This window comes from Struthio camelus, chromosome 15, assembly GCF_040807025.1.
Source record: "Struthio camelus isolate bStrCam1 chromosome 15, bStrCam1.hap1, whole genome shotgun sequence".
NCBI lineage: Eukaryota > Metazoa > Chordata > Aves > Struthioniformes > Struthionidae > Struthio > Struthio camelus.
In genome coordinates this window covers 15,893,743-15,918,358 of record NC_090956.1, presented here as the reverse complement: position 1 = coordinate 15,918,358, position 24,616 = coordinate 15,893,743, and the positions used below count along the sequence as shown (strand labels likewise).

The 24,616-nt window shown below is 38.2% G+C and overlaps 1 protein-coding gene across 21 annotated transcripts in view; it reads left to right on the top strand.

Moving 5' to 3' along the window:
* Positions 1-24,616, top strand: part of RBFOX1 (RNA binding fox-1 homolog 1) — a 1,498,714-nt gene that overhangs the window by 1,201,878 nt on the left and 272,220 nt on the right. The window contains exon 1 of one of the 21 annotated variants that reach the window (XM_009683535.2): positions 1,067-1,478. The exons of the other annotated variants lie outside the window; for them this stretch is intronic. Coding sequence (XP_009681830.2) covers positions 1,335-1,478 — 144 coding nt within the window. The 5' untranslated portion in view covers positions 1,067-1,334. Of the gene's footprint in view, positions 1-1,066; positions 1,479-24,616 lie in introns of those variants that run through there. 21 annotated transcript variants of the gene reach the window in all.

Here is a 24,616-nt window from a genome sequence, read left to right as displayed (position 1 = left end):
GACCTTCTTTTCTGATGGATTAATAATTCATTCATTTGTCAAATACTAATTAAAAACAGTAGTATCCTTTGTTATACTAAAGTAGTATCTAGGAAAAAACGGAGACCTGTAATATTGGACCTCTCAAGGACAAGCTGTAATATAATTATTTGATTTGCAGGTCACATCCTACTTTATTACATAAAGACTAACTAGTTCTACTAATGCATAATTATTACTCCATAAAAGAAAGAAAGAAAGAAAAAGTCTGCAAGATTGGAATACTAATTTGAGGTATCACTCTCAAAGTAAAAAGTAAACATTAAATTCTAAAAATTGCAAATGTAATTTGTCCATGTAACCTGATAGGGCATTCTTTTATGATAGATTGACTAGCTGTCAAATACATTTGTAATTTTAGATGAAATCAGTTTTAGAATAATTTTAAGATACAGTCTTTATTCAAGCCTCCGTCTCCCCTACACGCCACCCCCACAATAAAGGAAAACCAGGAAAAACCTAACGTTTATTTCATTCCTAGTGTTTCTGCTGCAGTGGTTACACTGACATTTCACACTTTCTTTCTTTTTATAGGCTTCTCTGGGAAATGAGATAGTGAATGACATGTAGATATAAAATTAATCTGTGTTTTAAAGTACGCTCATTTACTGCTAGCACTTTTCTTGCTGGAATCCTCTTGACTAGTCAAGATTATCTTTCCTTTTCCCACTTTGTGCTTCATACTTTTGTTCTCAGAAGGGGAAAGCCCTTTTCATTTCATGTCAGGTGTGTGTGTGTGTGGGGGGGGGGGGGGCAAAGTGTGTATGCATGCGTGTGGAATCATAACAGGCGCTTGGTCCCAGCTGGGCAATGACATTAATTGCCCAAATCTCATGGATGCCTGTGATGCAGCGTGCTCACTGTCTCTCCTTCCGTATCCTCTCCAGGGATTTTTAAAATGCAGTATTTGAATTTTGGTGAGTGGTAAAGACCCTGCCCTAGGACCCATTTGACAAATGAGAAGCCGTGCAGCATCGGCACCAGCCGACTGAGCCTCACGGAGTCAATCTCTCTCTCTACTAGTCAGCAGCTACTGTTGTGAGACAAGCTTCAGCTCTCTCTGTCATTGAGGAAGTTCCATTTGCTCATCAATAGGCTGCAGGCTGTGTCTTCTTTTTTTCCTTCTCTGTTAAAAATTTGTGGTTTTAATCTACCAAGTTGCCTTAGCTGACAAATGAATGTAGGGATCTAGTGCTGAAGTGGGGGGGGAAGAAAAGACATTGAGGAAAAACTGTTTCTTACTGAAATAATCAGAAGAAAAAACTGTAGTGACAAGATAGGGCAAACGTGCTTGCATGCAAGCCCCCTCACTTGTTCTACGTAGACTTCAGAGCAACACCATGCAGCATCCCCTTACGGGTGCAACCTGCGTGGCACTGCCGAATGTGGGCATGTGTCCCCAGCTCTCCTGTGCCTTGACTTTTATGTACTTACAGCAGGTAAGTTTGCTTAACTTTTTCTGTATTGCCTGCTTTGTCAGCATCGTTTGGGGGATTTGTAATCTTTGAGGGTATTTTTTGTGTGAATAGATTGTGTAAACGTCTCCTTCTGGGGTGAATGTTGTCTGCATTTAGCAATGGTGAGAGTGAGTAGAAAATCTGTTTTAGTAGAGCATCGAGCCTTTTGCATACTATTTAATTTTTTTGCAATATTTTTATTGATGCTGTTTATAGATGTTTAACACAGTACTTTGACTGCATTTCTCGTGGATACTGTAGCAGAGTTTCAACCGTAAGGAATTGCTCTTTATTCACTTGCAGGCATAAATTATACTTCTAATGTAAATGTGCCCAATGGCAATTTTGTTTAAGCCTTCTTTGAAGCCAGGAATTTAAGTCTTCGTTGAAACATGCTGCTGATTAAAATCAAACTGATTCTGATTTTAATCAGAAAAGGAATGATTTGTAAAGCTATATCTGTGCAGAATTAAAATACTTACATCACGGGAGTGAATTGAAATGGATTTAAAGAGATGTTCTGAAATCAGGAAAACAATACCAATTTCTAGTCTGTTTATAAGATTTTTTTTTTTCATGAGCATCATATATATGTGTGTGTGTGTTTATATATGTATATATTTTTTAAAGGATTTCCTCACCCTTCCCTCCACCTAGTTATTTACTAGTTGATAACCTTTCTATATTGTAACATAAATTATTGGATAATGCAGCATTATTATTTAAAGTGTTCTGGAATCATCATTGTATGTTACTTCTCTATTTTTTTTTTTTTAATGGAGTCCACTGTTATAGTGGGTCATCCCCCATCCAGCAGGCATGTAGTGCTAAGGCTGAAAAATGTTATCATGCAGAAATGATTAATCCTGTTTATTCTGTTACTTTCTGCTGAAACTTCAGAAAAAAAAAATCCTTGTGCCTACTAGAACACATCCAAGGAATAAAACATAGGGGCATTTGACTGTGAACTCTTCCAACTTCCACTACAATAGTTTATATGCATATTGACTTCCATGATACAGTCAGTAACTTTTATTTCTGTATTTACAAACATTGCAACATTTTTTTCTTACAATACAATACTTTCTTTAGAATATTTTGTTCCTAAAGATTAAATGAAATAAAAGGAAAGCTTATTTTTATTTCAGAATATTTCCTCTTCTGTTATTACTGAAAAAAACAAACTCAGTTATTTGGAGGATATAAATCCTTCTGTAGCTTTTTTGTTCTAGTACAATATAAACCATTTCTCATTTACAGCATGGAGTGCATAAGATTCTTATTTATGCCCTAGATTATATATGTATGTATGTAGGAGAGATTCCTGTGTTCACAATTAAAATTTCCATCAGATGAATTTAGTGTATTTAATATTTAAATAAATTGCATGCCATAATTATAATACGTGTTGTTAGTAGTTTTGTGTTCTGGATGTATTTTGGAAATGGCTGATATGGGTCAGTTTTAATTTTCCAGTGTCACTTGTGCAGTTACTGGTTGTATACAAAATGTACTCCCTTATTTTGTTGTGATTGTTCGGGTGAGTTTGCAAAACAACAGTCCGAGTGTTAAAGATGAAGGTTTTGAAAGGGACAATGTGAAGAAAGGTGAGAGGTCAGCATGGCCACACAAGGAGCAGATAAAGGATAACACAGAGATGAGGCGAGGTGCTGTAATAATCTTCCTGTATGAGCTACTGCAGTAACATTATGCAAACACATCTATAGGATGGCACTGCTTTTAAGATTTAAGAAACTGTGCAACCATAATGATTACTTTAAAATAGTGAATTCAATTGCATCTATTCCATTTGAGAGAAATATGAGAAGTGATTGCTAATGCACTTTACAAAGTGCTGTATCTAGAAGATAAATTTTTAACTCAAGTGGATTAACTGCTACACTGAAAGTATATATTTTTTATTAAAGGATCGGCTTTCTAGTCTGGTTAATGGTAGTGTCAGTTTAGTATCATTCTGTCTCTACTAATCAGAACTATATTTGAATAAAAGGTCTTCTGAATTCCGCGTAATAAATGTGGCAGAGGCAAAATAAGGTGCTTGTTGCTTATTTTGATCACTTAGTTGGCGTGTGACTTATTCTCTATTCCTAGAGAGTCAGATAATTATCATCATAATTCAGATATGATTTATTGTTTGGTGTATTTGTTATATTTGATTCTTAGAAACAGTATGTAACTTTTTATCCAAAAATTAGAGATCATGGTGACATTGTCTATAAATCTAATGTGTCACGTTATTCTGGGTTTAAACAGGAAATGCTAAGAAATGTTTTATATTTGAGAAAGTGTCAATGAACTTTTACTATGATAGTCTATTTGTTTTTTCCCTCATATCTGATCATCTCTAGCAATCCTGCATATATAACTATATATTTTGTATGTCTGCTATAATTATAACTATTTCAGTGAACGTATAAATGTTTTTTTCACCCATATAATGTTGTCTATTGATCTTACTACTGGTAGCCTAAAAGCTTTGTCTAGCAACTTAGTTACCAGTGGTTCCCCCACCTGTGGACCCTATGACCAACAATATATAGATGTTATGTGAACCAGTTCAGTACAGACTATTTTTTTTCCTCCAAAAATTGCACTACAGATATTTCTTCTCACTTGTACCTCATTTAAAATGAATTCAGAAATCTGTATTTCAACAGAGCTCTAAGTTGTAAGCCTTACTTTGTTATTTGTTTTGTATGTATGAAGAAATCTGTTTTCTGTTTTTGTACGTATCTTCTAAACACGGTAGTGTTTTGTCACATTTAAGTTTAGTAATTTGGGTACGTGAGCTGCCTTTCCTGAAAGACTCCAAAAGGCATTATATTCTTCTCAAGATGGGCACACAAGTCTTCCTGTCAGTAAATATGTATGTAGCCATGAGGATGGCTGTTTTCTGTGGAGCTATATTAATCGTTTGGGAAAATCTGTGTTTGGTTTCAAATTGGCCATTGTTTATTTGCTAAACTGGCAGTGCTTTGTCAGTTTGTTTGACATGAATTAATAAATTCTTTTCCACAGTTTGCGCACCACAGTGCTCCACTTTGTCTAGTGCTAGGAACTCTGTATTTGCTGTGATAACGTCCAGATTACACATGTATATAAAGTTTTAAGAGCTACGTGAGGAACTGAAATTTTGTTTTTAAGCAATTTTTCTGTGCGTGTAGGATAGTACACTTAAAAACATTTAAAGCTTAGCTGTTGCAACACTAGAAAATAACAGTGCAGAGGCCTAGTTCATGTTATAGATTAACTGTCAACAAAGTATTCATTTGAAAAAGCCAACAAAAGCTGAAGGAGGTTTCTGGGTTAGTTAAATTGTCTGTAACAATCTAGAAGCATCTTAGAGAATGTCCAACTTGAAATCCAGAAGTGGTTTTCAAACGACATTAAGACCAAAATGTCTGTATCGGTGGCAGCAATGAGCAAAAGGCTTATTTGTATTTGAAAGTTTTTATTAGACTGTTATAAAGATAGGAACCATTAGGAAATAGATAAATGTGTGGAACACATTGGCACTATGTAAAATTCTAACCCAGTATTTAAAGATGCAGGGTGATGGAACTGAGCTTTGTAGTGCATCTTTTCATTTTGTAATATTTCAGTGTTTGAAACAGCTAAATCCATCTCTCTCCTCTTCTCTCCCCTTAATAAGACGTATCAATAGAGGAAGTAATTCCTGGCCTCAGGTGAGGCAAAGTAATTTTTATAGCAGAAATTTGACCCCCTGTAGATTGGGATTTATATTACATTAATGGAGCTTTAGTTCTGTTAACTGATGTATCCCTATGATATGCTATATTTTTGAGAGGACATAGAATTATTTAGTTGATATGGACATAGACTTATTTAGTTGGTGTTTTCTGAGTGAAGTAACTTAAGTCAACTGTTTTAAAACATCACTGTCACTGTGCAGCTGTCAGTATTTTAAAATTGGTATTTTTTTCTGTTTAATGATGATACATGTGGTTTGTTTTAAATAGTGAAGTGGTTTGTACAAAGGGTAATTCCTCTTAAATGGAGCAATTGCTCATAGTGGACATCCACAGATCGAAAACAATTGAACTGAAACTTCAATATCAACCTTTTCTGTCTTTAACAAGAAAGTAGTTCACGGCAGAGCTCTCCTATCAAAGATTAAAAAAAAATTCACCATGAAAACAAAACAAAAAAAACCCAACAAACCCTCCATCTCTCACCCAGATATTCCATTAGTGCTTACATGGTAAATTAGTGTAATTTTATTTAGGCCTTAAGCATTATGACTATGGAGAAAAGCTGAATTCCCCGCTCAGTTACTTATGTCATGCTTCTGGATCTGATGATTTATAGGAGTCTGAAGGACTTTTTATCACATTCTTTCTTCATGGCTTAATTCAAAGTTGATTTATTTGATAGCATTCTCAATTGATGTAGTCAATAGTGTCAATAATGGAAAAAGGATTAGAACATTATCTTTGTGTATAAATTGTATAAAGAATTAAAAAGGATGAATAATGTCTGGATGCAGTTTACCATTTTGATAGAGAATAAGCACATTAATTGCTGAATGACACTGTTGCGGTTAGAGTATGCATCTTTTTGTATATTAGTGAGTCTTCAAAGGATCAGGTGTTAGTTGATTAGTCAGTGATGTTTCTCATGGCATCACTGTTAAAAACTATATCTTTTATCATAAGATAAAAGATATAGTAAAGAAAATGTTGCTTTCTTTACTCGTTCACTCTCTGGCTATCTTTTAAAATTATTTAATATGACTTTAGCTCATAAAAATTGTAAGCGTCTCTTAGCTTACAAATTGGAGTCTTTGTACAATTTTGTTCCTCAGTCTCCTGTTTCATGGCAATTTTCATGTGAGAACATATAACCTCTGCTTATGACTGCATGAGTGAAAAGAAGTCCGCATTACTAATGCTCACTCACCATCTGTTTTTCTTACAGCTGGGCCTTGAATAATTGTCCAGTAGCTGATGGACTGAGGGTGGGCGATCTTTTCAGGGCTTTCTGATTCATTTAACCAGCTTCACTGCCCCAAGAGAAACCATAGTGCTTGTTGGTTCATGTGTGTAAGGTTTTTAAAAAAAAAAAAAAAAAAAAAACCTACTTTGTCAGATAAATCATAGTATTCTGTTAGAAAAAAGGAATTATCATGCTACAAACAATGTCATGTTGATGCATTTGCACCTAAGGGGGCAGTGTAGCGCTCTCGTGAAATTTAGTATGTGAATGAAACAGACCTCAAAAGGTGTGAGTGTAATTGCTGCGTCTGGAGGTACTGTTAATACAGAAGTAATGAATGATCTCTTGATGTGCTGTTTATCTTAATTAGGGAAAATAAGATCATTTGGTATTCACCGATAAATTTGGAAGCTGGTACTTGAAACTCCACCTCTCAATTCAAGAGAAATTTAAATGTTTACATATCTTTGTTTCACAAGAGCAGTTTCATTGTTTTCCAGAGACTGATGAGAAGTGGCTGAGGATCAAGTGCTATGTTCTCTTGCTGAATAAAAGCTAGTTTAGGCATTTGACTACTGCATTGTCAAACAAGGTCACTTTCCTCTCTCAATAGCAAGAGGAGGTGCTTGAGTTAAGTAGCCCTCTTTAAATACTAGAAGACGAGGAATAAAAAGAAAACTAAAATCAGTTAAGGAGGTTACTTGCTGCTTTAGAAGATAAGAGCAAGAGCTGCCGGAAAGGAGCTTCCAGGTGGCAGAGGCAGGTGAATGTTTTTGACTTAGAATCGTCGTTTTTGTTACTGGGCTTTTCGAATATTATAAATCAGTTTTGGTGAAAAATGGTGGCTGGATTTTCTGTTGTGTTAGATATTCATAAGTTGTTATTATTCATTAGTTTTTACCAGAAGCGTATGTTGATGGTTATTTTCTGAAGAAGTACGTGCTGTAATACTTTGTACCAAGGAAAGTGTGCATTGGTTATCTAAGTGAGAGTTTTTCTCAGCGTGACTAATTGATGTTTCATTCAGGTTAGTTACATTTTTTGACTAGTAGCCGTGGAATACTGAAGTAGAAAGTTTTTTTGTCTTTCAGTGTGTGCATTTGTGAATCTGGTACATAAAGGCTATCATCATGTTGATGTTAATTCTGTTTAAAATGTGATGTCTTCAAAATATGTCTTCAATAGGTGATGTAAATGAAAGGAAGTGATGAAAATGTGACATTAGAATTTGTCAGAGTGCTTCACAGAGTTACAGCGTTAGTGGAAAAAAGTCAACACCCTCCAAGAATGCTTCAAGCTGTTCTGCCTTTTAAAGGTGTACCTGCAATTGGTTTATTAGTTTTAAGGTGTAGTGTGTGTAATATATGAGCTCTCCTGAGAAACTCCTGTCATTTCTTTGCTAGCATTGCTCATTTACCTCCGAGTTGCCTAGTGCAGAGCCATTGACTTCTCTTAGATGTTGCTTCCCCTCCTACTCTGTCAGTGCACCAGGCCAGTGAATTTCATTAGGGAAAACAGCATATCTAACGTCTGCACTATCCTGGCTAGTTGTAGTTGGGCCTTTGCTCTTTTGCACTATAGCAGGCTCCAGCTGTGGAGAGCTCTCACTGTGTTTTGATCCTGCTCTTTCTGGTTGTGTTGAACATATGCAGAATCAAAATTAGATACTGTAGTAAGAACTAACGTATTGAGTGGATTATTTTTTGTGCACAGTGAAGCAATGATTTTTCTCCAGATATGGAAAGAAAGGGCATGCTTCTTCAGAACTGAAATACGTAAGAGGTTCAGATTTCAGGAATAAGAATGCAAGTGCTTTCATCTTAGACCATTCTTTTAATTTAACTTTGGATTATTTGCCATCAAAATAAACCAAAAATTATCGATCCTCCTATCTTTAACAACTTGAGTATGCTTTGTTTGATAACTGAGCATAAATTCAACAGTCTTTTCATACACGTGTGTGAGTAGTGTTATTTAGAGTTATGATATGCCTTTCCTCCACTTCTTATTGAAATACACTAATATTAATTGTTATTACTGTGTAGTTTTAAAGGCTGTTACATGGTTTTGCTTCTCATACCCCGTTCTTTTATAGCTGTTCTTATGTTCTTTTCTCTGCTGTGGCAACTTAGCCTTTTATAAAATAAGTAGTTAATAACAGATATTGATTATGGATATTATTATCATGAAAATTTCTTTGCTTTGAAACACTGAGTTTTAAAAAGAAGTTATAAAATGTAAGTGTAGGTTTTCATGTTATTAAAAATAATACAATGCAAATTTAAAATATGTGTTTGAAGTGGGCTCACTAAACATCATAGAGGAGTGGGAAAAAAACCTACTGAAAGTTCTCCTAAAGAATGTGATCTTTTCAAAACAGAGTTAGTGTGAAAATTTGGGACCAAGAAGTCGGGAAACTCATGTATTTCAGCATCCCCTCGTTTCGTAAGCATTTTTCCTTGTCATGTATTAGTCCTATCTCTGGGACGTTACATGGCTGCATAGCTCAATTAATGCTCTATGGCAGGAGAAGGAAAAAAAAAAGTCTCTCTCTTGTCAGAAGCGAAGTTATTTACTTTCAAAAGCTGACAGAATAGCACTGCAGGGGCTTCATTTATTTCCGTTCAGGATGTCATTATTGTGTAATGCAGAGGGACTTCTGCATGCATTGCAGCCTTATTCTTATAATCTTTTTTCTTCTATAGCTGCATAAGTGTAAAATGGCACACTGGAATGTTTCAGTGTTCTGATATTAGCTTGTTCACGTTTGCAAAACTACATTCCAGGAGACTTAAAAGATTTGGCATTTGGATGACAATAAAATCACTTGCCCATAGTGCTGATGCTTGATACCTATGGAGTGCTCTAGCCTAGCTGAAAGACTGGTCGTATACTTAGTTACCTTCATAATGTGTGTCATTTTTCCTGATGGGTGGCATATGGTTTGAGATTGCTTTTTCAACATTACTCTCTCTCTCTGTCGTAGTCTTTTGTACTTTCTCTAAGAGTGACCATAAAAGGAATGCTTCAGTGGGATTGTTTTGTAAAGACTATGTGCTATTGCATTTTAGTCAAATAAAGTTTGAAAAATCGTTCAACTTCTTTTATGGTTTTGTCTGTAATTAAGAGGCAAGATGAGTAGTTTGGATATACCCCATCCAAGTTTAAGTTGCTGCAAAAATACAGTAGCATTCAGAAAGTGCAATTCCAAAAACTATTTTTTTTTTCCTTTCCCATTGCTACCATCTCCTCCAGCTCCAGACACCATGCTTATCACACGTGTGTGAAATTACTTGTTGCTCTGTGGGAAAGGATCTTGGTACACCCGAAGTTAAAGGTTGTTACAACTCACTCTAGGAGTTTCTTGTGCATGCACGTTGCCCATCTTTCTACCTCCTTTAAAAAAAGGAAAAAGCTGCAGTGGAAAATTGAGCAGTAATTCGGAGAGAAGTTGCCTTTTCAGTGATAGCTATGGGTTTTTTATTATTATTATTGTTATTATTTTGTTTTCCTTAGTAGAACTGACCACACTTTTGTTAGTTTGCAGTTTCTTTTCAGTTTAAAGTGGTAAATGAAACGTTTTAAAAATATGTTAACTAGTAGTAGATTTTATTTAAACACAACCCATCTTTAAATGAAGGGAAGAGCGTTCTGCTTCTAAATGAGCTTGCTTTCTTCTTTCTTTCTCTCTTTTTCTTTCTTTGCAGACGTGAAATCCAATAAATTTCTATTGCAGTTGCTGGGCTTGGGGGAGTAAAAGAAAAGGAAAAGTACAAAGCTATTGGGAAGCGTCAAACACAGAGAATGATGAAGTACATTTCATAGCAGCCAATTCCAACCCCAAAATCCCTGTTGTGCAGGAAGGCTTTCCAACTCGCACAGGATATTCAGCCATTGCACAGCATAGTATTAATGATTTATACACACCGCACCACTGCTTTTGTTCACTAGCACAGCCAGGTTGTGTTAATAAAGGAATTTCAGGGAAAAGGGTCCTGGCATGCTGAGTTGTTTTGCTCACTGCGGTGGATGCTTCCTTCATATATCAAAAGAATTTAGTGCTTTACAACCTTTCAGAGCTGCTGAGTTTGTGGGTTTTTTTTTTTTTTTTTAATCTGATTCACCTAGGAATATTTTCATTTCTTTTCTATAAAGAATGAATGAACTACTGGATGAGATCTATCTCGGCGGTTTTAGGGTTGATTGGTTTGCTTCACAGTGGCGTTATACTTCCATTTGTTTTCCATTTGGTATTTATGTTTTATGGTGGTGTCTATGGAAATAGGCTAGCATAGTTTTATTAACATAAAGAGATGCAGATGACATTATATTCTGTCGTCTTTCTTAGACATAACTAAGTGAAATGTAAAGGCAAAATGTGTTTGCAGTAAACAAAGCAATTTTGTATTCCTTATCTAAAATGAAATGTAATAACACTCTCCAAAGCATTTTTTTCACCATTTTAAAATTAGGATGATTTTTGTTAGCAAAAATATGCCTTTATTTTCTTTTTCCAATAAGTGCGTTTATTTTCAAACTTGTTCTTTTATCTAAAAACTTTCTATTTCCTAATAGCAAGCACAGAAATGGCTACTTAATTTTGTATTCATTCAGATGATAATTCTTTTCAAATACTGGATCAATCTTGAAATTAATTATAAAATTGAAAATAAAGAGAGTATGGTTATGAAACCTCTGAAATTCTGATGTGAAGTAGAGAATTAAAGAATGTCAGGGGACGCTATCAAAGAAAATAAAGACTTGGTTTGACGCTTATGTAGTCTGGTCTTTATTTTCTATGTGTAAAAATGTGAAATTGATTACAAGGAATTTGTTTTGCAGTGAAGGGAATATGACTTTACAGGGAGATCTTAATGGTTTTGAATTTCAGAGCAAGTGCAGTGTTTTTAGTCTATTTGGATCATTCAGTTTCATTGATTTATGTAGCTTTTGCTTACAGAAAATGTGACTGCCCTGTCTTGCCTTTGTTGCAGTAGAAAATATGATTGCCTTGTAGTTCTATGAAAGTCAACAATATGGTAAGCAGTATTACAGAAGTTAAAGCTAATACTGAGAGGAATTTTTTGTTTTTTAAATAGTTTGTTGTGTAGTCTGAAAGCAGATGTAGACCTTTTCTGTTTTCATCAATGGTATAAATATCACGGATTAATATAAGACAGGTGCCCAGTAAATGAGGCTTATGTTTATAGTGTACCATTTTTGTATTTGTTTGTCCTCTATTATTTGGGTGCGTGAGTGTTTCATTGTGTTTAATTATGTCTGTGAGGCACAAGACAACAGTCAACATCTGCTCTATTGTTTCCTTGGTTTACAGATAGCTTTGATGGGTTATTAAACAATCTATTTTTCAAACAGAAAACAGAGAAACAAGCTGCACCCATATTATGTAATTTTGTAAAGATACATTATGCAATTAGTTGTTTAGTATTTGCACATAATCTTTTATTTCGGTCGAATAAATGCTATTCCATTTAAGAAAAAATACATGATGGTCTCGGGCAGTTTTTAGCTAATAGTGAATTTCCAGTTTACCATATATGGGTTGATCTAACTGTTACTGGGTTAATTTCACCATGCATTTTGATACACATATTGATATAGTGCTACTGAGTTGTGAATGCTGGTACAAAAAAGGGAAATGTCTATTGACTTTCATTTTATTTATTACTGAAGCAGCTACAGTTGTTTTGCTCTTACAGATTTCAGAAAAAGTATAAATTTGCTTGAGTTACTTTTGAGCAAAAGTCTACAGTATTGCTAAAAGAAGTAGCTTGGGAAGGAAATGCTCAAATTGGCTTTACTCTCACAGATCTTACTCAGGGTAAAGCAACCATTAGCCCTCTCCTACCAAAAGAAGTTGTATTTTGCTAGCAGAAAGGCAGCACTCTAGAATTTGACTCTCTGCAGATGGACTTCCTCTTGGAAAAGTTCTTTTTTATTATGTGTTCTGAATTTTTCTTGCATTTTAATGTTCTTGTCAACAGCTTAAGGTTTCTTTACGTAATGCTGATCGCTTAGGCCGAATTATTGAAAAATTCCAAACAAACAGCATTTTTTTGCCTCCAGAATTAAATTCAGAAAAAAGAATTTCCGGACAGTAAAGATGAACGTATACCAAAGTGAGGCCTTCTGTAGCATTAATCATTGCAGAAACTCACCTATTGAAAATGTTTAGGGAAGACTAGTTGGCTGTAGTATTTTCATAGGTATATAGCTGGTACTGTATACAGTTACAGAGCAAGAGCTGTCTATAGATGTATATTATACATATGTACATTTGAGGCCTTTAAAATACAATTTATGTAACTTGCTTATTTTACTTACATAGGTATTCCACTGAAAAGTCATTCAGTATCATTTCAACATGGACTAAACTACCCCTTGTATATACATAAAGATCTGAGTTCAAAGAAAAAAAAGTATAATATACATAGTTATTTGGAAAAGTATACCTCATTAACTCATGCAAGATTGATGTTCCAGGTGCCTGTTTAAATGCAAATATCTCCCTTCCTGTGCAAGGGTTCGTTAGAAACCCTTTGTAGGCTCCCTCTTGCCTATCCATGTGCATTCATTGCAAGAGTTTTGGACATGAGACAGCATTTCAAATCTGTCCCTTTAAGTGTCTGTACGTCCTCCTCAGTAGAGCTGGAGCATTACACACCTAGTTTGACACTCATGTTTTCCAAAAGCATGTGACAAATGGAAGCTCAAACAGAATCAAATGATAAACTTCTAAGCACGTTTCCTCCTTAAAAGGAAGGAATGCTAGGGAAATGCTCTTTCTATTGAACCTGGTCGATATTTGAAGTGTTTCCAGGAAACCATAAGGAAAAAAAAAAACTAGTTTTTTTTTCATAATGTTTATTGCTAAGTAGTTCAGAAGGGCATGTCTCTCAGGAACAGCTCTTTATAAATAAACATATGTGTTTGTATATAGCCAAACAGACCACACAGGTGTCTTCAAATGCATGCATAGGAATGGGACACTCATGGGGCTTTTTTCTGGTGAGCCATACAGACAGATTTTGATGGGAGAGAAAGTCAGTGTCAGATCTTCTGCTGGGGTAAATCAGCACCGTCTGTTGACTCCCACCAAGGATGTGATCCTTGGCTTTGCTGTAAAATTAATGCATTGTAAGGTTGTGTGTGTTTTCTGTCATCATCACGTTCTTGTATATTTTGCTTTAGAAAAGCTTTAAGTGCTCACTTGCTCTGTAAAATAGTATATTTTGCTATATGCATGTCATGTGTAAATTATACACGTAGTGTGTGCCCACTTCCATTAGGAACTGTGCTGTGAAAGTGCTCCATGAGAACTATTATTTTCACAGATCTGTTAAGGAAGCTGAATTATAAGGGCCAGCGTCTGGTATGTGGTAATGGCCGACACTGATACTGTTTGCGCAACTTCACCAGGAATTTGGGCCATGGAGCACAACGCTATGCAGTATTTTCTTTGTATTATTTTAATGAATTAATCAGGGCTGAACTCTAGAGGTTACAAGTTCAGAAAGTTCGAGGGTTTGTTTGTTTATTTGTTTTAACTAGGACTTCCAGTGGCCAAATAGATAGTAGACTACTGCAAAGTTTGTTCACTTCCATTGCTTATGCTGTAATATTAGATTACACAAAACCTTTAAGGAAGCAGGCTGTGAAGGAGACCTACCATTAAGTAAAAATCCCAAGGAACTGTAAAAACCTTTGAAAATACTTTCTATAAATTTACTAGTGTCAGCTGACTCATTAATTGTCCTGCACTTTGGCAGTTCTGTAGAAGCAGCTTTGCAGCACTTGTCTTTCGTTACGACACTACAGAGGTGTTTCAGTAATAGCGTTTGGAGTCACAATGCGCAGGAGTTTTGTCTGGAGGAACAATACAATATGAACTTTTAGTGTAGTTGATCTTTGAGCAACACAAGTCGAAATCTGTGTGGCTATATACGGAGTTGTATGTAATACAACTGAGCGTTACCTTTCTTACCTTCAGGTGTTACCAATGTCTAGTAACGTGCGTTTGGTTTTTTTCCTGTTTTTCTAAACAGTATTCTGGATTGTATTCTCTCTACTTAGGTAGAGATTAGTATTTACAAATTGTGAGAAGAGGTAAGATGGTTACAGTCAAGAAGTTTAAGGATTAAATTTTTGTCTATTTCTGCTTTGTTGCACTAGAGGCAAGTTGGTCTCGGAAGAAGTATACTCGCTCTTTGCCTCCTTTATTGTAGCAATAAAATCTTACTCGTATTCAAATATCTTAATGACTTAATGTCAGCTGAAATCAGCTAAAAACTAATAGATATAATCCTCCTTAGTTGTTCTTCCATTCTGCACAAATTTACACCAGTCCTTTGCTGGTCCAGTCCAATGGCACACACTGACGAACATCAATTGAAACCTAAATGAAGGAGAGATTAAATAGACCATTCTTTCTCTCTTCCCTCCTAATATAAAAAGGGAATTAAGCAAAAGGCAGAAAGTTTTGTTAAGTGGGTGACAGGAAGGGCTATTGAGTTTTGGCACTGATGTAACAGTGTTAGAGTTTCCTGTCCTTGGGTGCTTATTCTGTCTTCTTTCTGTTTTTCTAATCAGTAGCAAGATCCATGTAGGTTTAGATTGTCCTGAGGAAGTTCTGAGAGATAACAGTTGAGTATTTGCATGATTTCGGTATCCACTATGGCTGCTGTAGAAAATGAGCTTTTTGGCAGAATCGTTGTTTAGGACTATAAAATGTGTAGTGAATAAATCTGTTCACAATAGTGAACAGATTTGGGGGGGCCAGGGGGGAGTACCTCATGTGATCCTTTAAGGTGAGATGTATTTATTGTCTTGCCAGAAAGTTTTGCTGCAGTTTGATGCAGGGAACTTTCTTCTTCACGCCAGATAGCATGCCTCTCCGCTAGCTGCTTGCATGAAGGTGGCCATAGAGAGTGCTCAGGCAACTCCATTGACATTGGCCTGCCCTCTGTCACACCATGAAGCTTTCACAGACCCTCAAGAGTATGGGCAGAAGATCTGACACAGGAAGAAGCAGGTGCATCTTTACCATGTAATGTGTTGGCTGCATAGGTCATGCACAACAGCTGCCTATGAGACATCAGATTGAATTTAGGGGTGGTAGTTGAACTGCTGAACATGGGATTAAGTGTCCCTCCAAACTGTCACACTAGATGGTACCTAGAGAGCTGAGCTGATTTCAGATGTAGACTGGCAAAGTTGAGAAAGCTTTCTCAATTCTCTGATGTCTGGATTTGGAAGCAAATTTTGTGTCAAGTGTGCCTTCTAATGCTTTCAGCCAAATCCTGCCTGCCTTCAAAACTATTGGTGATGTCTTAAATAAAGCTAAATTATAGCTTGCATTACATCTGATGCCTTCAAGCCTGGATATGTTATTTCCAGAGAACAGGATGCCTGTCAGATCTGAACTGAAACTTTGAACTCTGATCTGAACTCTGATGCTTTTAAAGACCAGTAGGGTCTTTTTTATTTTGGGGCTCAACTAAGATATTTCTCCAAGGCACCCTGTTCACTTAGGAGATCTACCCTATGCTGGTTTCTGCAACCAGACCATTAGACTTGGCATAGTAGGAAGCCTCAATGATGTGTTTATACAGGCAGGAGGTGTGATTTAAGCCATCTCATGATTCACCATCCACTCCTATTAATATGAAACTTTACTGAATAGCTGTTACTCACCAGAAGGCCTGTATATTCAGGGGTGAAGTTGTATTGAAGGATCCTCACAGAAATACTCCACTGTTCCCAAGGGAAGCAAATAAAAGAATGTGCTTTGATGAATAATGAATCTGCTAATTGGGGTCAAGAAGTCATAGTTTTGTCTGGTACAATGGTCAGAGTAGCCTGACTATAGCAATAAAGGAAACTTCATTTGAACAGATTTGACAATAAAAATACATGGCTATCTGCCATCTCCACACAACCAAAGCCTGAGAGATGACATAGAACAATGAATGAATGAGATTAAGGAAGATATATGAAAGTATGCAGAGTAATTCATGTTCTCTCAGAGGCATATATATCAGTTCTTAAAATGTCAGGCTATACATATGTGGTATGGCCTATCGTTCATGCCACAGGAAGATGTGTGTCGTTTTCAGTAGTTCAACTGTGCACCTGTATCACTGGAAACAAGCATGAGATTTTGAAAGTTTCTGCTACATATTTGGTACAGAATTTTCAAAACTGCCCAACTTTAACTAGATTGAAGACTTCTCTCGACTTCTTTTTGAGAAATGGGCAGATAAAGTCAAAAGCAGAAATCTTTGTAGTGAAAGGTATTTGAAGTAGCCTGAACATGGGGAAGAGATTGCCCTCCAAGAAGGCAACAGTGGAAAATACAATTGATTTGGTATATTATCCAACAGATTGAACTTGTATAGTATTATTCATTATGGAACTCTGTAAGAGAAGGAAAACAACGTAGTGCTCGTTAAAGACACAAAAACTTAGTCAAGTACTTCACAGCCCATCTTCTGTGTTGTGAACAAATAGTAGTGTATGCATTCCCGAAACAACTTTTTGTAGTTAAAGCAGTTTTTTCCTCCAGTGCTGCAGGCTAACTTCTCTGAGTGATCCAGGAGAACAGGAAAGAGAGGAACGCCTTTAACAAATACAATTGTACGGGGCCACAGAGTTACAGATTGAGGGAGCTGCGCTACCAATGGCTTGCATCACCATGTGTGCTGAACCACTTTTTGTAGCTTTTTATCTCACATTTTGTGAGATATAGCCTAATGTGGTCTTCCTTCCAAGTTCAATGCCCAGCACGTTAAATAACTGAAGTTATTTAGTTATAGTTTGTTTATAGTATAGTTATAGTTTAGTATAGTTATAGTTTAGTTATTTAGTTTCCAGATTCATCCTATTTAATTTTGACAGTAATGCTGACGCAAAAATGCAAACTTGATTGTGATTCCGAATCTTTTTAGTTCGTATGAAAACACAGAAAAATAAAACAGTATCTATAGCTGTTAGTTTCTTTTCAGGGGGTAGTGATAGTAAGACGATGTCAGCCCTTACGTTTCTGTGGGACACAAAGGGAAGTCCAGCTTTAGAGGCATCCCTTGACTCTTGTTTTTCCCTGTTACTCCCTCTCTCATCCACGTATCAGCTGTGTAAGTGAATGTGTTCTGTGACTTACTCAATGGTAAATCATTCTGTTAATAGGCTATCAAGAGACAGATATGTCTGTGTAATAATAATCTAGTTTAAGCAAGAACTGGAGGTTTTCTAAGGTTATACAGAAGAGCAAGCAATGTATAGCAAAAATCCATACCTTCACGTGTTCCTTGGAAGGTGAAAGTAGATGTGCATCTTTTATACATTTGCTCTTTCATATTATTGTTGTAGGTGATGACCTCCTTGTACTAGACACAGTTCTCCTCAAAAGGAACTGACAGTCTAAAATGTAATAGATGGATACAAATGCTCATACTCACTTGTACAGGAACAGGGATATTGGTCAGTTTGCTACTCAATGGTCGGTTCATCCACGGGCTTCAACATTTTTGTCTGGCATGCTAGTAATAGGATTTTTTTTATGAGCTAAAGGAGAACATTCATAGACATTTACAGGAAGCTCTTCCTTGGTATCAGGAAGTTATAAGCAAAAGCACTGATGGGATTTTGAGTGCAGTAAGTAGATGAATGAGATACTATGAAGTAGAAATTGATCTTTCAGTACTTCACAAAGTCAGGTAGGGTAGAACTAGGCTGAAGTGAGCCCTTGGAGGTGATGAAAATGACCTTGTATTTGCTGAGATACTAAAGGGACATGAGCTGGGCAAGGCAAGGAAAGGAGAAGTGATCTTTGTGGGAGCATTCCAGATGAATGTGAGTATGTGGATGAGGAAGAATCACAAAGGAAATAGGCCGTTCTTTAGTCAGTGAGATGCTAGAGCTGCAGGTGAGTCACAACACAGTACTGACAGCAGAAAAGAAAGTTTGAAGTCAGTCAGACTGTCAACCTTAAAAAAAAATAAAAATAAAAAAATAAAAAGCACTGGCCATGTACTCGGAGGCCTACACTGGCTGAGATATTGCACTTTGAATAATGTAAGACCAGTTGCTCTATCATGTAAAAAGCCTTAGTTTTTCTAGGGCAACAAAAGTTTTCCCAAATATGCTTCCTCACTTTTTTCTATGAGATTTTTCTCTCTGAAGCTCTCATAATGAACTGGACTAGAATTCTTTATCTTTGAAATCTCTAAGTTTGCCCCCATTAAAAAATGAGAGGATTTTTTTTCTTCTTTTTTCAAGTGTGACATTGAATATATCTTTCAAAAAAATTGAACAGAAAATTGAGCTTCAGTGCAACTAAAGAATCATTGGCCACCTAATTGAAGAATCAGCTACAATAATTTTGAACTGTAGCTAGTTTATACTTTGCTCTGAAGAGCTACTGTGATTTTCAAATAGAAACACTAAGTTTAGAAGAAAAATGTGTTAATACCAAATGTGCTATATCCCACAAATGTTCCACACACTTGAAAAAAGACAAGCTGCCTCAGTTTTAAACCACGTCTGTATTCTTGTCCTATATACTAGTCTAAACTGAGATGCTTAATAAACTCTGCAAACTCCGATGGCACCGGAGACTTCAAGGTCGGTGGAGATACTTGATTTGTAAAAGTGATATTGTCTACTTAGAAGTCACTAAAGTATCGATGTTGTGCTTTGGTTCTACTGTTAAATATAATAGGAGGAGTGGAGTAGGGAATTGACAGTTGGCATGAATAGCTACTGGATGTATTTGAAGCTTTGCTTAGAAGGGTGGAAAAGAGTCAGCAGCTGAGGACAGAGGTCAAATTTGGAAAGTGCATATGTTGTCCTTGAACAGCCTTTGGTCTCAACTGTCCCCATGTGACTCTCCCCTCCCTTCTCTCCCCCCCCCCCCCCCCCGAAATGGCGTCCTGAAAGGTGGAAGCGGTATCTTTGGAAGACAAATGTCATGATAAAAATGACAGCAGTCCTGGTTAAAACAAGCAGAAGTGCAGAAGAGTTTAATATTTTATTTAAGGCCTGGATCGCTTACCTCGGGTGAGGGTAGTGAACAGCAGCTCACCTTCTCTTTCAGAGTATGCATGGTGCAGCTCTGATAAATTATTGTGCCTAGCAGAATGTTAAAGGTAGTGGGACTAGAAAGACACCAAAAATGTGGGTGATTGAAAACTGCCTAAGGGACTTGGAAACAGTTTCTGCTCTCAGTTCTGGGCTTTCCGTTACCAGAAAACCAGTGACAAATTTGAAAGAGAAACTGTAGCGCCTTTGGAGAAGAATGAGATAGGTGGCCAGAAGGTAAGAGGCTTGAAGAAGAGCTTAAGGAATGAAATATGGCGTAGCATAAGCTATGAACAGGCTGCCAAAATGGTACCTGAATTATTTATGACCTATGAGATAATGTTGGAAGTAAGTAGAAACTATTTGAAGTTTGTTGGTATTGTATTGCATTTGGAAGAACCTTTGTGACATTTTGGACCAGATATAGACATTAGGAAAAATTAAAATAATTCATTAAGGGAAAGATGGTCTGGATAGATTCCTTCTGTCAGGATCTTTTTGGTAAGAGAATACATCATTGGTTGGCTGATGACTGCATTGCAGAGATGTGTCTTTTCCAGGAGGTGTGGATCCAGGAAAGTTGCTAGTCTTTTTTTTTTTTTGATCTTGAACCATAGCAATAGTAGGGATCTACTTTTGCCTTAAGAGCTATTTGGCTTCCATGTCACTGTCTAATGCTCCATTTAGGTATTACACAGGTGGGATCAAAATCTTTTTCTTTTTTGCATGATTTTCAGTGACATGTAGCTCAGTTATCAGGCATACTTGTGCTTGATATTTCATTTTGCATGTGTCTCTCTAATAAGGTGGTCGCCATTTCCTCTCCAATTCAAATGACTTGTTCACGTGTCAGCAGCGAAACCACTATTAGAGCACTCGTGGCAGTCGCCTCTGTGCTAAAAACATAAGACTTCTGATGTTGCAGGATTAAGAGTTGTGGGCCCTGAAGAGCAGGGGGAGGCGACAAGCGGTGTCAAAGTTGTTCCCCCTTCCCCCCCCCCCCCCCCCCCGGCCTATTTATTTGCTGACCTTCCAGTATTACCTTATCATGTTCAACAGTTACCTATGCTGCTCTGCTCACCTTTAAAATCTGCTTCCATCTAGTAGGCAAGTTCATATAGGATTACTTCGTCAGATTTTGGAAGTCAGATTGATAGGTCAGTTTGTAGAATGTGCAGTCCCTTACATTAATTAATTCAAATAATACTTTGTATACTTGATAAGCAGACAAGTAACAATAAGCTTTAAAAAGCTTAGTATTTTATGGGCTTCTTAGCTGTGATTTGGGTTGTGTCACCTAGGAATAGTCAGCAAAATGTGACTAAATTCTTATGCTGCTATTAATTTTTAAAACCATGCATTACATGTCAGAACTGTAACAATTCATTTTTGTAAATAATTGCTGCAAAATTCAAAATTGCTGCAAAATTCAAAATGAAAAAAAAGATCATGTATGTATTTTATATTTATATATATATATAGATATATATATATATAAAAGAGCATTCATCTATTCTCTTATTCTTTTTTCCTCTCTTTTTCTAAATCAATTTTCAGTTTCAGAAAATTTTTGGAAATTTTTAATGCAAAAAAGAAGTGTGGGTTTGGAAACAGATAGCTGAAAGAAACATGCCCTCAATTAGCATACTGAAAATGGCTTAGCATGTCAGTTTTTTCTAACAGCATTATAATTTTCCAGAATGTCATGAAAGTGAAAGCTGTATAGTTGTTTAAAATAGATCATCTCCCCTTTTCCACCCACACATGTACTTAATTTTTTGCAGGGAGTTAGAATCTAAGAGTAGGCAGGAAAAAAGTATTGTCAGCATCGGTGGCTTCAGACAGGTGAATGATCTGCATAGTGCTGGCCATTTTGGCTTTGGCCTAGCAAAAACATCTGGGCTTGTGCATAACCTTAATCATGCTAGAGGTCGTGCTAAAATAAAACAGAACTGTTAGCATTTGTCTTGTTCCCTGAGTCCTCGGCGCTCTCTGTGCTCAAGTTTCATGTATTTAGCGTATTCTTTCAAAACAGGAATGACCATTACAGCTAAGAGTGAACTGTAAAGCTTGAGACAAATTTCCGTTTTGTGTGGTTGGGAGGGAGAGCGTATTATGGTAACAAATATGTTGGTATGAACTGGCGAAGCTGATATAGTTGCATTGGCGTAAGTTCAGAATTTGGCACAGGGCGGAGATGTGAGTAAAGCTGTATGTACTTCTGTGGTTTTGATTCGCAGAGGTTTGTGCGAACTTAGGTAGCTGGTGCACACATGGGGACATCATCAAAGAGCCCAACCAGAAAGTCAGAGCTTGGATTTGGAGTGCCATACGGCTATACATTTAGAAGCATGTTGTTATAGTGAGGCAAGCAAAGCATCCTTTCATTAAAACAGGTAACTACAGTTTATTTTCAAAATTTATTTTTATATATTGCAAACTGAAATGAAGAGAATGTAAATGCTTTTAAGATATTTGATAAATTCATTGTTCGTTTATACTGCTTGCAAAGGACTGGAAGGGTCCTCCAGTAAGTTATTGAGTCCAGAGTACCACTACTATTCTTTCTATAAACTTGTCACTACAGTTTTGGAAGGCTTTCTTAGAACCTCACTTATCTAGCATCAAAATACTTTTCAAAAAGGATTCCAAAAGTACTTTCAGCCTTAAGTTCATCCCTCTCCCCTCTCCCCTCTCCCCTCTCCCCTCTCCCCTCTCCCCTCTCCCCTCTCCCCTCTCCCCTCTCCCCTCTCCCCTCTCCCCTCTCCCCTCTCCCCTCTCCCCTCTCCCCTCTCCCCTCTCCCCTCTCCCCTCTCCCCTCTCCCCTCTCCCCTCTCCCCTCTCCCCTCTCCCCTCTCCCCTCTCCCCTCTCCCCTCTCCCCTCTCCCCTCTCCCCTCTCCCCTCTCCCCTCTCCCCTCTCCCCTCTCCCCTCTCCCCTCTCCCCTCTCCCCTCTCCCCTCTCCCCTCTCCCCTCTCCCCTCTCCCCTCTCCCCTCTCCCCTCTCCCCTCTCCCCTCTCCCCTCTCCCCTCTCCCCTCTCCCCTCTCCCCTCTCCCCTCTCCCCTCTCCCCTCTCCCCTCTCCCCTCTCCCCTCTCCCCTCTCCCCTCTCCCCTCTCCCCTCTCCCCTCTCCCCTCTCCCCTCTCCCCTCTCCCCTCTCCCCTCTCCCCTCTCCCCTCTCCCCTCTCCCCTCTCCCCTCTCCCCTCTCCCCTCTCCCCTCTCCCCTCTCCCCTCTCCCCTCTCCCCTCTCCCCTCTCCCCTCTCCCCTCTCCCCTCTCCCCTCTCCCCTCTCCCCTCTCCCCTCTCCCCTCTCCCCTCTCCCCTCTCCCCTCTCCCCTCTCCCCTCTCCCCTCTCCCCTCTCCCCTCTCCCCTCTCCCCTCTCCCCTCTCCCCTCTCCCCTCTCCCCTCTCCCCTCTCCCCTCTCCCCTCTCCCCTCTCCCCTCTCCCCTCTCCCCTCTCCCCTCTCCCCTCTCCCCTCTCCCCTCTCCCCTCTCCCCTCTCCCCTCTCCCCTCTCCCCTCTCCCCTCTCCCCTCTCCCCTCTCCCCTCTCCCCTCTCCCCTCTCCCCTCTCCCCTCTCCCCTCTCCCCTCTCCCCTCTCCCCTCTCCCCTCTCCCCTCTCCCCTCTCCCCTCTCCCCTCTCCCCTCTCCCCTCTCCCCTCTCCCCTCTCCCCTCTCCCCTCTCCCCTCTCCCCTCTCCCCTCTCCCCTCTCCCCTCTCCCCTCTCCCCTCTCCCCTCTCCCCTCTCCCCTCTCCCCTCTCCCCTCTCCCCTCTCCCCTCTCCCCTCTCCCCTCTCCCCTCTCCCCTCTCCCCTCTCCCCTCTCCCCTCTCCCCTCTCCCCTCTCCCCTCTCCCCTCTCCCCTCTCCCCTCTCCCCTCTCCCCTCTCCCCTCTCCCCTCTCCCCTCTCCCCTCTCCCCTCTCCCCTCTCCCCTCTCCTTTTTTTTAATGTGCCAGGACTGTCCTTAGCTTAAAATCTCTCTTCCTCCTACTGTTTTCTCCCCTGTTTTATATATAAGCAGCAATCATATCTGTTCACAGCTCTCATTTTGCTAGGGTTAAACAGGTCAAACTTTCTTAGTTTCATATTACAAAATAGTTGCTCCATTCCCTTGATCAAAACATAGAGACTTTTCTGTACGCTGTTGTAGATGAATTTGGTTTTTTTTTAATGTGCATAAAGTGTAAGCTATGGGAAGTACCTCTCCTGAGAAATGTTGATAATTCCCTTTGCATATCTGCATCATGCCAGCAGCTCAGTATCTAGAGGTCCTCCTCTTCCTCCTCAGAGTTTAGAACTGAAGTTTCTGTAACTAGTCCATAAAATTATGACCTACATTTGGTATGACTGAACTTCACCCCATTTCTAGTAGAGCAGTCCTTAAGGTTGAACAATTCTTCCTATATAATATTCTTATCCTCCTCGGTCTTGACAGTACCTTCCAACTTTATGTCATCAGGAAATTTCATTAGCATGTTGCCTTGTGCCAAAGTAATGATTAAAATGTTAAAACAAAAACTATCCCAAGACAAATCACAAGCAAGCTTCCCGTGAGCCTGTTCTTCCCTGTACAAAAAATGCCTTTCCTATTAACCTACTGATTCAGACACACTTTACAATCCCTGTTCAAATCCCCTTGCTCTCTAGATTTTATAACATCATATCAAATACATATATGCTGAAACAAAAATGACTAGATATTTTACAGAACAATTTAACAGTCCTTATTTATGTCACTAGTCCTACTGGATCGTTTGAGTAAAGCTTACAGAATCCATTTTATAGTCCCCATTCCAAAGTGAAAGAAATCCTCTTTCTCTTTAAATGCAGCTCACTCTGTTAGAGCAAACAAATAGGTAATAATTAAAATGAAAGTATGCTTTTTAGAAATTGAGTACTTCTGAACGAGTTGTAATGGCAACACACTTTTTCATCCATACCTTTTGTTTATATATTTTTGTATGAGAGTTAATAACTGTTTTTTATGTTGGAATTTATGAAAACCTTTTGGCAAAACCCCCATGTGTCAGCCTACTGTGTGGTTGA